At 41.6% G+C, this 16184-nt stretch overlaps 1 protein-coding gene across 1 annotated transcript in view; it reads left to right on the top strand.

The window, feature by feature from the left end:
• Window positions 1–15118, top strand: part of LOC107569215 (thyrotropin receptor-like) — a 73946-nt gene extending 58828 nt beyond the window's left edge. Inside the window, exons 4-10 of the mRNA XM_016255243.1 lie at window positions 6115–6189; window positions 7014–7088; window positions 7176–7253; window positions 7418–7486; window positions 9132–9209; window positions 13138–13326; window positions 13512–15118. Coding sequence (XP_016110729.1) covers window positions 6115–6189; window positions 7014–7088; window positions 7176–7253; window positions 7418–7486; window positions 9132–9209; window positions 13138–13326; window positions 13512–14910 — 1963 coding nt within the window. The 3' untranslated portion in view covers window positions 14911–15118. The remainder of the gene's footprint in view (window positions 1–6114; window positions 6190–7013; window positions 7089–7175; window positions 7254–7417; window positions 7487–9131; window positions 9210–13137; window positions 13327–13511) is intronic.
• The last annotated feature ends 1066 nt before the right edge of the window (window positions 15119–16184 follow it).

Genomic DNA, 16184 nt, shown 5'->3' with positions numbered 1-16184 from the left:
TCACTTTCACTGACTTTTTCATTAACTGTTCCCTCCTGGTGGAATGACCTGCCCAAATCAATCCGAGCAGCTGAGTCCTTAACCATCTTCAAGAAAGGACTAAAAACACATCTGTTCCACCTTTATTTGACCCTCTAACTCTAACACTTTCTATTCTATTTTAATTCTACTTTATCTATATTTATATATATTTTTTTCTTCTTTTTTTTTAAACAAACAAACACTAGCTTTCTATTTTTTCTAGTCTATCTACTTTTTTTTCTTTGTGTGTGTGTGTGTGTATATATGTGTGTGTGTGTGTGTATTATATATATATATATACACCTTGCTATGTGTACTGCCGTTAGGCTAACCGAGACTTGTCATTTGCACTTATATATTGTTGCTCTTTTGTTAGTTTTGACTGCTTTTATTGTCCTCATTTGTAAGTCGCTTTGGATAAAAGCATCTGCTAAATGACTAAATGTAAATATAAAGACACGTGTTCACCGAGAGAGAAACCTTTCCGTGGAAGAATACACACATAGGATCGCCTGAAGGAAATCAAGCCATATGGACACCTAGCCCAGAATAGGGGCTGGCCGGAGACCCGGGCAAGCTAACAACGATACTGGGCCTGGCGTCAGACTGCTCTGCCCAGGCTTACTGCCGGGGGTGCTGGAGGATACTCAACCACGGTTCGCCGTCCAGGGAAATCTACTGGAGGATAAAAAAGGCACTTGCATCCCCGGGTGAGGGGGAATGGCGCAGCAAGCGTGACACCGGCCGGTCCTTCTTACCTATTACCCAACACACAGGAAGAAACCAGCTCGACGCGGAGATTGTAGAATCTGTAAAGCATTCTAACACAGGTCTTTCCTCCTCACCAGCGAAATTAACACCATATCTACACCGGACGCGAGTGGCAAAATACATTAGAACCCTTTATAATGAGTAACGTCTAGATGCGGCGCAACGCGACATGACAAATCCCCGGCATTAAAGGGGTCATATGATGTTGAAGCTGTTATCCCCATCAAATTGAAAAAGGTTAGAGAAAAACGTACTGCACCATGGTACAACAGTAATACCCATTCTCTCAAGAAAAAACTCATAGTCTTGAGCGCAAATGGAGAAAAACTAGCTTGGAAGTTTTTAGAATTGCGTGGAAAAACAGTAGGTCCAGCTATAGACAGGCTCTAAAAGCTGCCAGGGCCGAGCATATCCGCAAACTCATAGAAAATAACCAAAGCAATCCAAGGTTTTTATTTTGCACAGTGGCTAAATTAACAAATAAGCAGACGCCACCCGATCTAAATATTCCCTCACAGTTTAATAGTAATGACTTTATGAATTTCTTCACTGATAAAATAGATAACATCAGAAATACAATAACAAATGTAGATTCTACAGCGTATAATACTTCAGCTTCATTCATCGCACCAAAAGATAAACTGCAGTGCTTTACAACTATAGGACAGGAAGAGCTAAATAAATGTATCACTGCATCTAAACCAACAACATGCCTGTTAGATCCTGTACCCACTAATTTACTGAAAGAGTTGTTACCTGTAGCAGAAGAACCGCTTCTCCATATTATTAACTCGTCGTTGTCTTTAGGAAGTGTCTTTAAAATACAAACTACAGTGAAAATACAAAATAGAAATAGGTAGAAACCGAAATAGTCCTTCCTAGCAGCATGTAATAATTTAAACATCAGATCTACAAACAAATATTAAGCAAAACACTTACATGCTGCAGTCCGTCTCTTCTCTTGACTAATCACTTCTCCCAAGTTATGACAGTGACCAAGCAGTTTAAATAGTCTACAGTCGCTGTGGCCACCTTCTAATTAGCACAGCCAATAGCCTATAGCAGGGCAATTGCTCAAATCGAAACTATAGTTCGCTCTTAAGTGCAGGAATGGAGCAATGCAAATAACACAGGCTCCTTCTAAGCTGACGGCAATTATTATAATTACCAGTAAGTGCAATCAAAAATACAAACTACAGTGAAAATACAAAGTAGAAATAGGTAGAAAACTAAATATTTCTTCCTAGCAGCAAGTAATAATTTAAACAACAGATCTACAAACAAGTATTAAGCAAAACACTCACACACTGCCGTCCGTCTCTTCTGTTGACTAATTGCTCCTCCCAAGTTATGACAGTGACCAAGCAGTTTAAATAGTCTACAGTCACTGTGGCCACCTTCTGACAACATGAGAGTAGGCTGGCCCAAACACAAGGCACTCTTCGCTAACCGAAAATGCTTGGAGGTCCCCAACCCCCTTGATAGAAGTGAGCGCTGTCAAAAGCACTGTCTTAGCAGACAGGAACTTAAGCTCAACTGAGTCCAGCGACTCAAAGGGATCCCTCTGAAGGCCAGCCAGGATGGTAGAGAGATACCAGGAGGGCACCAGGGCTGGCCTAGGAAGATTTCACTTTCTGTCACCCCTCAGGAACCTGATGATGAGATCGTGCTTTCCCAGGGACCGGCTGTCTACTGCATCGTGAAGTTCTGCAATAGCAGCCACATACACTTTCAAGGTGGAGGGTGACAGCCTGCGCTCCAACCTTTCTTGCAGGAAAGAAAGCACTACTCCAATCGTGCATCTTCGGGGGTCTTCTCGGCGAGAAGAACACCAGTTCATGAACAGACTCCACTTCAGTGCATAGGCTTGCCTTGTAGAAGGGGCTCTAAGCCTGAGTGATGGTGTCTATCATCGCCGGTGGCAGGTCACTTAAGTCTGCTGAGCCCCTGAGAAAGGAGGTCATTCCTCAGGGGGATGCGCCAGGGAGGGGCTGTTGTGAGGAGCATGAGTTCCGAAAACCAGATCCGGGTGGGCCAGTAAGGCGCAACCAGCAAGACCTGTTCCTCGTCCTCCCTGACTTTGCACAGTGTCTGTGTGAGAAGGCTCACTGGGGGAAATGCATTTTTGTGTAGAGCCCAAGGCCAGCTGTGTGCCAGTGTGTCCCTGCCAAGGGGGGCCTCGGTCAGGTAGTAATACAGCTGGCAGTGGGCAGACTCATGGGAAGCAAACATGTCTACCTGGGCTTACCCGAATCGACTCCAGATCAGCCGGATCATCTCAGGATGGAGTTGCCATTCTCCGGGGAATGCGAGCTGTCGTGAGAGTGCATTGGCTGCACGATTGAGCTCCCTCGGAATGTAGACGGCGCGCAGCGACTTGAGCCGCGTCTGACTCCAGAGGAGATGACGGACGAGCTGTGACGTGCAACATGATCATAGACCCCCCTGCAGGTTGATGTACGAAACAGCCGCAGTGTTGTCCGTGCGGACCGTGTGGCCGGAACTGCTGCAAGGCCAGATGTACTGCCAACAGCTCTAGGCAGTTGATGTGCCAAAGCATTCGAGGCCCTGCCAGTTGCATGTAGTGCCCCAGCCCGTACTGGAGGCATCAGTCGTGACAACGATATGCTGGGACACTTGTTCTTAGGGAACCCCGGCCTGTAGAAATGCAAGGTCTGCCCAGGGGCTGAATAGGCGGCGACATGCCGGCGTGATGGTCACGCAAAGGTGCTGTGATGCCATGCCCATCTCGGGACTCGGGATTGTAACCAGTGCTGAAGTGGTCTCATATGAAGCAATCTGAGCAGCGTGACTGTGGCTGTGGCTGTGGCTGCGGATGCCATATGCCCCAGGAGCCTCTGAAAATGTTTCAGCGATACCACATTCCTGCCTCTGAAGGAACTCAGGCAGTTCAGTACTGACTAGGCATGCTCGTTGGTAAGACGCACCGTCATACTCACCGAGTCTAACTCCATACCAAGAATAGAGATTTTCTGCACAGGGGAGAGTTTGCTCTTTTCCCAGTTGACCCGAAGCCCCAACTGGCTGAGGTGCCAGAGCACCAGGTCCTTGTGATCACACACATGCTCTCGTGACCAGGCCATGATGAGCCAGGTAGTTGAGGATCCTGATGCCCCCTTCCCATAACGGAGCAAGGGCGCCCTCCGCAACCTTCGTAAAGACACAGGGGGACAGGTACAGCCCGAAGGGGAGGACCCTGTACTGCCATGCCCGACCCTCGAACGCAAACCGTAGGAACGGCCTGTGTCGAGGAAGAATCAAGACATGAATGTAAGCATCCTTCAGGTCGACCACTGCAAACCAATCCTGGGGCTGGATGCATCTGATGATGCGCTTCTGCATCATCTGCAACATCTTGAATGTAAGCTTGTGAAGGGCCCGATTCAAGACTTGCAGTCCGGGGGGCACCGCAGTCCTCCGAGAGGCTCAACGCGCCAGCCTCGACGGTGTCTCAGCATGGGGAGAAGGTGCTCTCGAGGACGCAGGGGGGCACCCTCACCGACGAGCAGGCTGAGGTGGCAGCTCATCATGGCCTCAGTCTGTCTCTGCACTGCCGAGAACTGCTGGGCAAAGTCCTCGACAGCATCGCCGAATAGGCCAACTTGCAAGATGGGATTTGTCGACATCTCTCATCTCAGTGAGGTTGAGCCAAAGATGGTGCTCTTGGGCCACAAGGGTGGACATCGCCTTCCGGAGGGCAAAGTCAGTTGGCGTGTGCAGTTCCTGCATCAACCCTGGGTCGGAACTACCCTCGTGCATTTGTTTGAGTGCCTTGGCCAGGATAGCCATGTCATGCAGGGCAGAGGCAGCTTGGCCCGCAGCATAAGCTTTGGTGGTGAGAGCCGCTGTCAGCCTACAGGCTTTGGACGGGAGACGAGGACGATTCCTCCAAGTGGCGGTGTTTTGCGGGCACAGGTACACCGCAACCGCTCTCTCCACCTGGGGAATGTCAACATACCCCCTAGCCGCCCCACCATTGAGGGAAGTGAGGACGGAGGAGGCAGACGAGCGGCTTCTGCCTGAAAAAGGGGCCGTCCACAACTTCGTCAACTCCTCATGCACTTCCAGGAAGAAAGGCACCGGGTCCGATTCAGCGGTGGCAACAAGGTTCATTGCCCCGAGGGGGGCAGCCCTGCCAAATCTTCATCCTCGGAGGAAGATAGCCCATCCCCCGATGCAGCGATCGTTATCTGATTCTCCAGCAGTGCACCGAATGAAACGATGGGACCGTCACGAGCCGGGCCAGCGAAATCACTCGGGAGCCGCACAGGACATTCTCACAGGAGGAGTGAGAGGTCCGCTGGGACAGACCTGGCGGAGAAGCTCTCACTGTGATCCTCAGATCTCCCTGAGATCTCCCTGAGCTCCAGCCAGCGGTCCCCTGCTCGTGACAGAGAAACCAAGATTAGTAGAGACTGAGGGTGTCCCTCCGATCCCCTTGAGGAGAGAGAGGAGAGATTGCAGCGAAGCCATGCTCAAACGCTCACAGGGAAAGCATGAGTCATCCACGAATGCAGTTTCACGGATGCCCAAACACTGAAGACAACAATCGTGTCCATCGACAGAGGACAGGTAACGACCGCAACTAAGAGGACACACCGAAGGAATGGCATCTTTAAAAAGATGCGAGCCGTCCGTGTTGAGAAACTACTCTATTAGTTGAACCCAGAGGAATCTCTGATTCAACAGGGACACTGCTGTTTGTGCTGTCACGCCAACCAGGAACAGCTTCTTTCTTCCAGTCAAAACGAAAAGGCTTTCACACACTCGGCTCCGAGGCAAAAATCTGATGAGTGGATGCACCTGTCTCCTATTTATACCCGTATACACGGGGAGTGGCTCAGGCATGCAAAATTCACTAACCAAATTTTATTGGCGTTTTATCTTAAAGTCTGAGTGGATTGGGGCTCTCAAGTAAACCCCTTATGTCGAGTCATGACATAACTCGTAGTAACCGACAGATAGGGAACCAGCATTGAATCCCTGATTAAATGCACCCATGATTTTATTGAGTTGTTCTGACACTGTACTTTCTTTGTTGAGGTTTTCTTATTGTACTAGAAAATGTGCTTTCATTTAGCATATCTGGCTGAGTAAAGTGAATAAGAGACAATGACGTCAAAGAACTGTTATTCCCATCATCTGCAAAAATAATGTGAAATTAATTCTGTTACATTCAAGCATAATGTCCAGCTAAGATATTAGGTCCAATCTCTTTCATTCAAGCACTTCAAAAAGAGCATTTTCAGTTCATGTAATCTCACTCTCTCTCTCTCTCTCTCTCTCTCTCTCTCATTTCAGAGAAATAAGAAACACAAGAAATTTGACGTTCATCCATCCAGAGGCATTAAGGAATCTCCCTAAATTAGAGTATTTGTGAGCAAAACAATACATACTTTTGGTCTGCAAATTGCACAAAAAAATTATAATAATGTTTTGTCACGTTTTCCTGTTTTAAATATTTTATTGAGGTTTATGCCTAAAACAAAAAATAAATAAATAAATACAAAAGCTGAACGTTTACATGTAACTCAATTAGATCACAACTCGATATGAACAGCTGTAGTCCAACAATGTAGTACTGTTGATAATGAAGTCACGCACAGTTAGTGAAGTAATAACTTCTGCTAATTATTGATTAGAGATCACAAATAATGCCAGATCGTTATAGTTAATTAACATGAAAGTACAAAAAGCTGTTCATTGTTTAATCTTGTTAACCTCTCCTGTAGCATGTAATTGACAGGGTTTACTCCCATTGGCTATACATGTTATTCATTCATTCTACAGCTCTCTCAACAATGTTATCTCTCTGAGATGTTGATGTAACAAACATGGCATCTGAGGATTACTTTTTTTTTGTCCCTGCCCTGACATTTTGTTTTAGTTAAGTCCTTGTGGGTCATGGTTTTTTTAATGAATTTATGCACATGTACTCTTCAAAAACGGCAATATACAGATTATATATAGATATATAATGTACTACATGTTAGATTATTGTGCCCAAGAGCATGGTCTTGATAAGTAAAGCTATAACCAGGTAGTCAGCCCAGCAATAACATTAGGGCACTCAGTACTCCGTACACACTTATTTGCAACCAAAAATGCAGTTACCTTTAGCAATAAAATCAGTGTCACTATACACTGTATTCACATGCATAAGAACTTGAAATAATAACCAAGAGGTGTTGTATTTTCAGAGGCTTATTCAACACAGGCCTCACCATCTTCCCTGTCCTGACCAATATCCAGGCTGATGAGTCATACTTCCTACTGTGAGGAGTGTTCTATAATGCAGCAGTTTTAATACAGATCAGTGTTTTTGAAGGTATTCTTTTAATCTATTTCTGCTCTTCCTTCAGAGAACTAAGCGATAATCCTTATATTGCTGAAATTCCAGCTAATGCTTTTCTTGGCATTACCAATGATCTGCTGTCAGTGTAAGTCTTGTCATATTCCCTCATATTCACATTTTTGTCATACTAACAAAGAAAAATGGGTTTTGAGCTGTCATTCATTATTCGATTTTAATCGTTATTAAACTGTTATTAGCAAGATTTTTGCACAAAGACATGACTGCTATTTTTTGCTTTTTATTCAACAGGAGGCTGTACAGCAATGGCTTTACGAAAGTCCAACATCATGCTTTCAATGGCACAAAGCTGGACTCAGTGTAAAGTTTTTATAAAAACTTGTATAACACAAATTCAAACAATTAAGTGCTACAAATGTATCTAAAACCATATATACATGTGTTTGATGCAACACATTTATGGAGCATTGATCATTAACAGAATAGTTTACCCAAGCATGAAATTTTTTTTTATATATATATATATATATATATAATATACTGTGTATATATATATATATATATATATATATGTATGTATTCAACTTAATTACATTACAAAACCACTTCAAAAACACCAAAAGCACCACCAAAATAAGTTCTTAAACTTGTGTTATAATCTTCCAAGAAACAGACCAAAAAGGACTTAAAATATGGTCTGTAGCTCACACAAAGCTATCGTATTGCTTTAGACAAGGGTTTCCAACCCTGTTTCTGGAAGGCTAGCAGATTGCAGCTCCAACTCCAATCAAACACAACTAAACCAGCTAATCAAGGTGTTTTGGGTTACTTTATAATTACAGACAGGTGTGTTGGCTCAAGGTTGGAACTGAAGTCTGCAGGACGTCTCTAGGAGCAGGGTTGTAGATTCCTGCTTTAGGCATATAATATATGTGAAAGTAGTATGGAGTATTGTATGGAACTTATGTTTTTATGTCCTTTCTGACAGATGTGTTCACAATGAACTGTCACTGCATAAAGTGACAATTCATAGAGAAAAGACTGAGTGAAAAGTCTTTTTTTTTATTCCACTGAAAAAACAACAGCATATGGTTAAATAATGATATAATTTCTATATTTGGTTGAACTATTCATTCACTTAATTCAATAGCATGCATACCTTGCTAGTGTCTTCTCAATCAGTTCCCACGGAAAAGTGTATTCTTGAGTAAAGGATACTTTGGGGCATAATATTTACTATTGTGATTTCTTGTGTCATTAACCTCTGCTGAGAATACAGGATATTAATGTCAATCTCCCTCATATCTCAAACTCCCTTAGGTTGCAATCTGTTGCTAATGTCTTGCTAAGGTTTTGCATGTTTACATTGGACTGCAAAACCAGGACAAATGCACCTGATGAAAGTGGAATGGTTAAACTCCATTTCTGAATTGCTAAATTGCTTGTAAATATGGGCCCCCCTAGCAAGCCTTGTTGGGCTGTTACATTGCACTGGAGAATTCATCCAGCATGGTTATGAAATTCATGTTATTTTAGAAACCACGTTGTACAGAGTAATTTTCTTCAGTATTTTGTCTTGTTTTGCAGGAAAATATAACAAAATTCTTAAATGTGCTGTAGTGTATTTAAAGGAGCATGCTAAAATGTAATGCTAAGGTTTTGTGGCATTTTGCTAAATGGTTTCCTCCTGGCCCCAAAGAGTCTTTATGATATTCTGGTTCCATCCGATGTGTGCTTTAATGTAAATCTGTATGATTTTTGCCATCAGCCAGGTGAAAGACCTAAATCTGACTTATTACAAATAATTGTGCGCCTATTCTTAACAAGCAGCATTTATATAGCACAAATATTTTGGGACGTTACCTACTAAATACTTTATGGTTTATGGGTTTGTTTGTGGCTTAACAAGCACCACAAAAAGTCTTTTAATTTCATCTTTAACATTTAATGGCAGAATTATAATCACCAAACTGAACCTTTTTTTTTTTACTCCTTTTCTTTACAGGTACCTGCATAGAAATAAGCAGCTGACAAGGCTGGATGAGAGAATGTTTGCTGGGACTAGCAGTGGGCCAATGCTCCTGTGAGTGCCTTTTGTTTCTCCTGAAAGCACTTGAGATTCAGTGTCTGTAGTTCTCTCTAAGCTCTTTTACTCAGGGGTTGCTGTCCTTGTCCATAAATGATTTTGCTGCGTTTTGGTTATGGAATATATTTATATATGTATATACAGTCATGTGAAAAAGTTAGGACGCCCTATTGAATTCCATGATTTTCTGTATCAGGACATCATTAAAAATTATCTGGTCCTTGTCAGGTCTTAAAATTTGGAAATAAAACCCTAGATGAACAACATCACATGACATATCACACAAAAATAAAGCAAAGATGGAAAAGCCATGTGTCACAAAGTTAGGACACCCTATGATTCACTTGCATGTGCATCCACTTTTAGCAGCAAAAACTTGAAGTAATAATTTTCTGTATGACTTAATCAGTCTCTCACATCGTTATGGAGGAATTTTGACCCACTCTTTGTAACATTGCTCCAGTTTATTGAGGTTTGTGGGCATTTGTTTATGCACAGCTCTCACCACGGCATTTCATTCAGGATGAGGTCTGGATCTTGACTGGGGTATCAAAACACCTTGATTCATTACTTTTCAGTCGTTCTGTTGTAGATTTGCTGGTGTGCTTGGGATCATTGACCTGTTGCATCACCCAATCTTGGCCAAGCTTTAGCTGTCAGATGGGTGGCCTCACATTTGACTCTAGAATACTTTGGTATACAGAGGAGTTCATGGTTGACTCAATGACTGTGGCGCCCAAAAATGAGGTGCCCAAGTCCCGTGGCTACAAAAGAAGCCTAAAATCATCAGCACTCCACCAGCATGTGTGACATTTGCTATGAGGTGTTTGTGCTGATATGGTCTTTAGGTTTTCACCAAACATGGCGCTGTGCATTATGGCCAAACTTCTCCACTTTGGTCTCGTCTGTTCAAAGGACATTGTTCTAGAAGTCTTACGGTTTGTTCAGATGCAACTTTGCAAGCCTAAACCGTGCTGCCATGTTTTTTTAGATAGAAGAGACTTTCTTCTGGCAAGCCTGCCAAACATGCCATACTTGTCCCATATTTTTCTGTCACGAACACAGGGCTCTCATTTAACATGTTAACTGAGTCCTGTAGAGTCTGCGGTGAAGTTCTTGGGTTTTCTGCCATTTCTCTGAGCGATACACAGTCTGATCTTGGGGTGAATTTGCTGGGATGTCCACTCCTGGGAGGATTGGTGTCTGTTTTGAATGTCTTCCACTTGCGAATAAACTTCCTCACTGCAGAATGATGGACTTCATATTGTTTGGAAATGGCCATATTACTCTTCCCAGATTGATGGTAGCAACAATTGCTTCTCTAAGATCATTGCTGATGTCTTATCTCCTTGGCATTGTGTTAACACACACCTGAAGGCTCCGGACCAGCAAACTGTCAAAACTTCTGCTTTTATAGAGGTGCTCACACTTGCCGATCAGTTAATCAAAGGTATTTGATTAGCAGTACTGATCCTCTTAATTCCTGTTAACAGTAAGGGGGTCCTAACATTGTCACACATGTAATTAAAATTTGGGCTTTATTTTTGTTAAATAAATAATGACACGGTGTGATATGTCATGTGTTGTTTTTCATCTGAGGTTTTATTTTCCTAATTTTAAGACCTGCCAAGGACCAGATCATTTTTTATGTTCTGAATGGAAAACCATGGAATTCAATAGGGTGTCCTAACTTTTTCACATGACTATATATGTGTGTGTGTGTGTGTGTGTGTGTGTGTGTGTGTGTGTGTGTGTGTGTAAATTATAAATTAACTGTAAATTATAAGATAAAAAATTTTATTATGATTGTAATATATAGCATATAAATATGAATTGTACAAATTTGTAAAAAAAATTATTTAGAGATTAGATCATGTCATAAGACAAAAATGCACACTTTTTTGCATAATGCATAATTTTTTTTTACATTTTAATGGAAAATGGAAATAACAGGTTGTTTAAAGGGGTCATATGATGTTGCTAAAAATAACATTATTTAGTGTATTTGGTGTAATTAAATGTGTTTATGCAGTTTAAGGTTAAAAAAATACATAATTTTCCACATACTGTACATTATTGTTTCTCCTCTATGCCCTGCCTTTCTGAAACGCGTCGATTTTTACAAAGCTCATCGGTCTGAAAAGCGAGGTGTGCTCTGATTTGCCAACTATCCAGTGCGTTGTGATTGGCCGAATACCTCAAGCGTGTGATGGAAATGTTACGCCCCTACCATACTGTGAGGCCCTGTCCGGCTGGAACGACGAGACAAAACATTCAAACCCATTTGTTGCATCCAGTGGGGACATAATTGCGGATTATAATGACTTATACTGTCTTTTTACGCGTTGCATCGCGCTGTGTAAACATAAAACCATGTATGCATTTGTGATCAGAGAAATGACAAACTACAAGCGCTACTCTACACTGCTCAAAACCCGTGTTTGAATCATCAGTGGCAAATTCTTTATATATAAAAAACGTACTTACAGTCTGAGAGTCAGAACAGCCGGCATTGTACTCTACTCTACCAGGATCAGGAAACAGTCCTCCATAAAATGTGCTGCACACATCTGAATATTTGGGTTGAAGTGTTCTGGAACATTGTTGTAAATACAACTTAACCACTGATTTCTAGTCCTGTCCACAATGAAACACACAGTGCCTTCATGACATGGTGACAGTAACAATACTACAGCAAGAATAAAAGTTACTCCTTCTTTCTTTGCGTGAACATTTGAGCGGTGTTATGCAAATCTTCCCACATCGTGACGTAGACATGTGGGGGCGTGTTAGAACGAGCCATTTTAGGTAGGCGTGATTGACTCTTAACTTTTATAAAGAATATCTCTTTGGATTTGAGACGTTAGTCTTTGCAACTTTACAGATTTTCTTTATGCACCAAGAGCTTGTAACACTTCAAAGAGAAAGGACAAATTTAAATCGCATCATATGACCCGTTTAACTGATTTGACAAAGATTATATTTTTTTTAATGGTCGCAACAGGCTTCATAAATCTAGGAATCTTCATCAGTTACTAATAATTTTCCTGTAAGTGCAAAAATAAATTCTCATCTGAATGCATGATCTTGACCATAGTAATCTTATCGGTCTGCTAATGTGGGCCTGCTGAAATCATAATTCTTTAATAAGCTAATAATGTGGCCCCTCAGCTACCCTCTCAGGAGTCAGCTTAGTGTGAAATCATTGCTATGAGGTCACTGGCTAACTATCTCAAAATGAAAAAATCAGACAAGCAGGCTGCAACTGTCTTTTTTGTTTTTTTCTTTGTCGTCGTCTTAATTTTAAACTCATGTTGCACAATAAACTGTTTGGAACATCTGTTTAAAACAAAAACAACAACAAGCTCATATTATAATGGACATTTTTGACACTGAGGGTTATAATCCTATAGGGAGGATTTTATGATTTTCAGAGAAAAACAAAACTGGTGGTGGTAAATTTATTCATTAGAAAATACTGAAACCCACACACACCCAAGCCCTAATGCACATTGTCTTTTGACAATGTATCCATATTTTGTCCCATCTTACATTCACTTAAGACTTGACCAACTGTTTACAATATTGTGCCAGAACACACTGACAGCAGCACTAGTATTTTTCTAGTATTAGTAGAATGCTGTACATGAGAGCACCATGAGTGCTGTTTAAATTAGAAAGTATCTGATCTGTTTATCAGAAAATGGGACTTTAATTCAGATATTTTTGTCTTCAGAATCTTTTCTTAATAATGATTTGTCAAGCTCTCAGACAGGCAAGTCATTAGAACAAACAGCCAACACTTTAGAAAAAGATCTGGTAAAAAGCAACATCAACCAAAGTACCACAAGCATTTTAAAGTTTGGGAATTTTGTTCCATATCTTAGCCAATCTTTGAAATTCTGCTGTCTTCTTTTCTCATCAGTGATGTATCAGAATCGGCTGTCACTTCCCTACCAACCAGAGGCTTGGAGTCACTTCGGGAACTCTGTGCTCGGAATGTTTGGACTCTCAAAAAACTACCACCGATCAAGACTTTCAGACGCATGATTACGGCAGACCTGACCTACCCCAGCCACTGCTGCGCATTCAAAAACTTGAAGAAAAAAAGAGGGTTTGTGACCTTGATTATTCATTCCAATACTACTCTAAACTTTGTGTCATATAATTGGTTGCCTTATTCTATTAAAAATTCTGAATATTATGGTAGTTTTAGTGAGCATGCAAAAAGATTTAAGGCCTTTTAAAAATGTATTTTCTGGCATGCAAGCATAAGGATTTTTGCTTTTTAAATGGCAGGAACTTAGAGGACATCATATGTAACCTTACTGCCAGGTATAATCAACTTCAGAAGAGATCTGTGGGAACTTTTACAATTCCTGGCCTGCACAGCAGCATGGAACCTGGCATCGATTCAGCTGATAACCTCTTTAGAGACACCTACGACCCCCAGAACTTTTACAGCAGACTGCACTACCACACCTACTTTGGCGGGCACACAGATGATGTTGTGGGCTTTGGCGAAACGCTGAAGAACCCCCAGGAAGACACCAGCCATGAGTTTGACAGCCGCTATGACTACATTGTGTGTGAGGAGGGAGAGGAGGTTGCCTGTTTTCCTGCTCCTGATGAGTTCAACCCATGTGAGGACATCATGAGTTTCAGCTTTCTAAGGGTATCTGTGTGGTTTGTCAGTTTGCTTGCTGTGTTGGGCAACCTGCTTGTATTGTTGGTACTGCTCACCAGTCACTACAAACTGTCAGTTTCAAGGTTTTTAATGTGCCACCTGGCCTTTGCTGACCTGTGTATGGGCATTTACCTTCTGCTGATTGCTTCCGTGGACCTCCACACACGTTCTGAATACTATAATCATGCTATTGATTGGCAGACAGGTCCGGGATGCAACCTAGCTGGGTTCTTCTCCGTCTTTGCTAGTGAACTTTCGGTCTACACACTGACCACTATTACTCTGGAACGCTGGTATTCTATCACATACGCCATGAGACTGGACCGTAAGTTGCATCTGTCCCATGCTTCAGTCGTCATGCTGGTAGGCTGGATCTTTTGCCTCTTATTAGCTCTTATGCCTCTCATTGGGGTCAGCAGCTACCAGAAGGTCAGCATTTGTCTGCCCATGGACACTCAGACACTTGGTGACCAGATCTACATCCTATGTGTGCTTGTTTTTAACATCCTGGCTTTTGTAGTCATTTGTGCCTGTTACATCATGATCTATTGTGCTGTTCACAACCCCAGTCATCGGTCTGCCAACAAAGACACCAACATTGCCAAGCGCATGGCTGTGCTCATTTTTACAGACTTCCTCTGCATGGCACCAATTTCAGTGTATGCTATGACCGCTGCGTTGGACCACCCGCTCATCACTGTGTCAAACTCCAAGATTCTCTTGGTGCTCTTTTACCCTCTGAATTCCTGTGCTAACCCGTTTCTATATGCTATCTTCACCAAGGCCTTCCAAGGAGATGTCTTTATACTGCTCAGCAAAGTGGGTCTCTGTCAACGTCAGGCTCAGCTGTTCCGGGGTCAGACAATATCTTCGAAGGCAAGCAGCAGAGGAATAACTAGACGTGAGCGGGAGCAAACAGGGGCAAAGGAGACCCCTATTTCGCTTCTAGATTATCCAGGCAACCCGGCAGTCACCCAACAGCAGGAGGACAGTGATGGACAGGACACTTGAAACCTATGTTATTTCAGGCCACAACAACTTGAATGTAGAAGTCCAACCGAGTTGGAGTCCATTAAGTTGCAATGCAGCACAAAAAAGACCAAAAATTTATGAATTACCTGAACAATCTGCATTAAAACAAACTGATGAATTTTAGGTTGTATATTTAATGTATTTTGTTGCACTGGTAATAGTCAATGATTGACTATACAATAAAATACAGACATTGGGCCTTGTTCATTTGACACAAGCATCATGAATTAGTGTATAAATTGTTCATAAATCAATTATTTTGTGACAGATTGTGTTCAATTCAATACACTAAAAGGTATTAAAGAATAATTTTAGAATTGTTTTTAAAAGAAATGTGCTCATCTTGTTTTTTTAGGCCATTGTGAATGGTTTATTAAGCTGTTTAACACCACACACAAAAGCAGTGTATAGTTACAGCACCCATATTAACTGAGTACATTGTGCATAAGCAGCCCAGCATTTAGAATTATATTTCATGATCAAATTTGTCATTCTTAATGGCCCAACCACGATAACTATTTTAGAATTTATGGTTGTAATTTAGTAACATCTTGAACTACTACATAGCGTCTTCTACTGCAGTTCTTCAACTGGCCATTGTTGCTGAGCATCATGTTTTTGTAAAATAAGAGCTTGTGTGTGATCATTCAAGTGTTTAGATATTGTTATTGTAGATATTGATATTGTTTTTAGCTTGTGTCACTAGCAGTTTCTAAGATGTAATGTAGCTGTTGTAATCACAAAACATGTTTAGTTTATTTAAATTCATGCTATTTTATCTTCATGTATAACTAAATAAAAATGTGCCACTTTTATGTATTTAATGGTAATGATTTGTTTATTTTAATTTGGAATAGGAGGAATTATTTTAACAATAAAGATATGGGAAACAATACCACATAGTGGATGAATTGTATAAGGTTGTTTTATCATTCATTAATGGAGTCTGGTAGCTCCTCCCCTCTGCTATGTAATTAATTCTGCGACAGATGAGTGCATTCCACACTTTCTTTCTTTCTTTCTTTTTTTGTTGGGCTAATTAAGTGCACAATCCAGGGATTTAAAGTGCACTTTATCTTTTTGGAATTTGAACAAAAATTGCACTATATATTACAAAACGGTATAGAATAGTGCATGCGTACGCGATAATCGGGGATTAAATCAAGTTATGATTGTCTTGTATGTTAAGTGTGCACAAAGCAAGTGCAAGCACAAGTAAATAAGACCACCTAACAGCTACCGGTGTCACTAAT

Source organism: Sinocyclocheilus grahami, unplaced genomic scaffold (assembly GCF_001515645.1).
Source record: "Sinocyclocheilus grahami isolate Dianchi unplaced genomic scaffold, SAMN03320097.WGS_v1.1 scaffold1323.1, whole genome shotgun sequence".
Lineage (NCBI taxonomy): Eukaryota > Metazoa > Chordata > Actinopteri > Cypriniformes > Cyprinidae > Sinocyclocheilus > Sinocyclocheilus grahami.
This window is presented reverse-complemented; position numbering and strand designations above follow the sequence as displayed.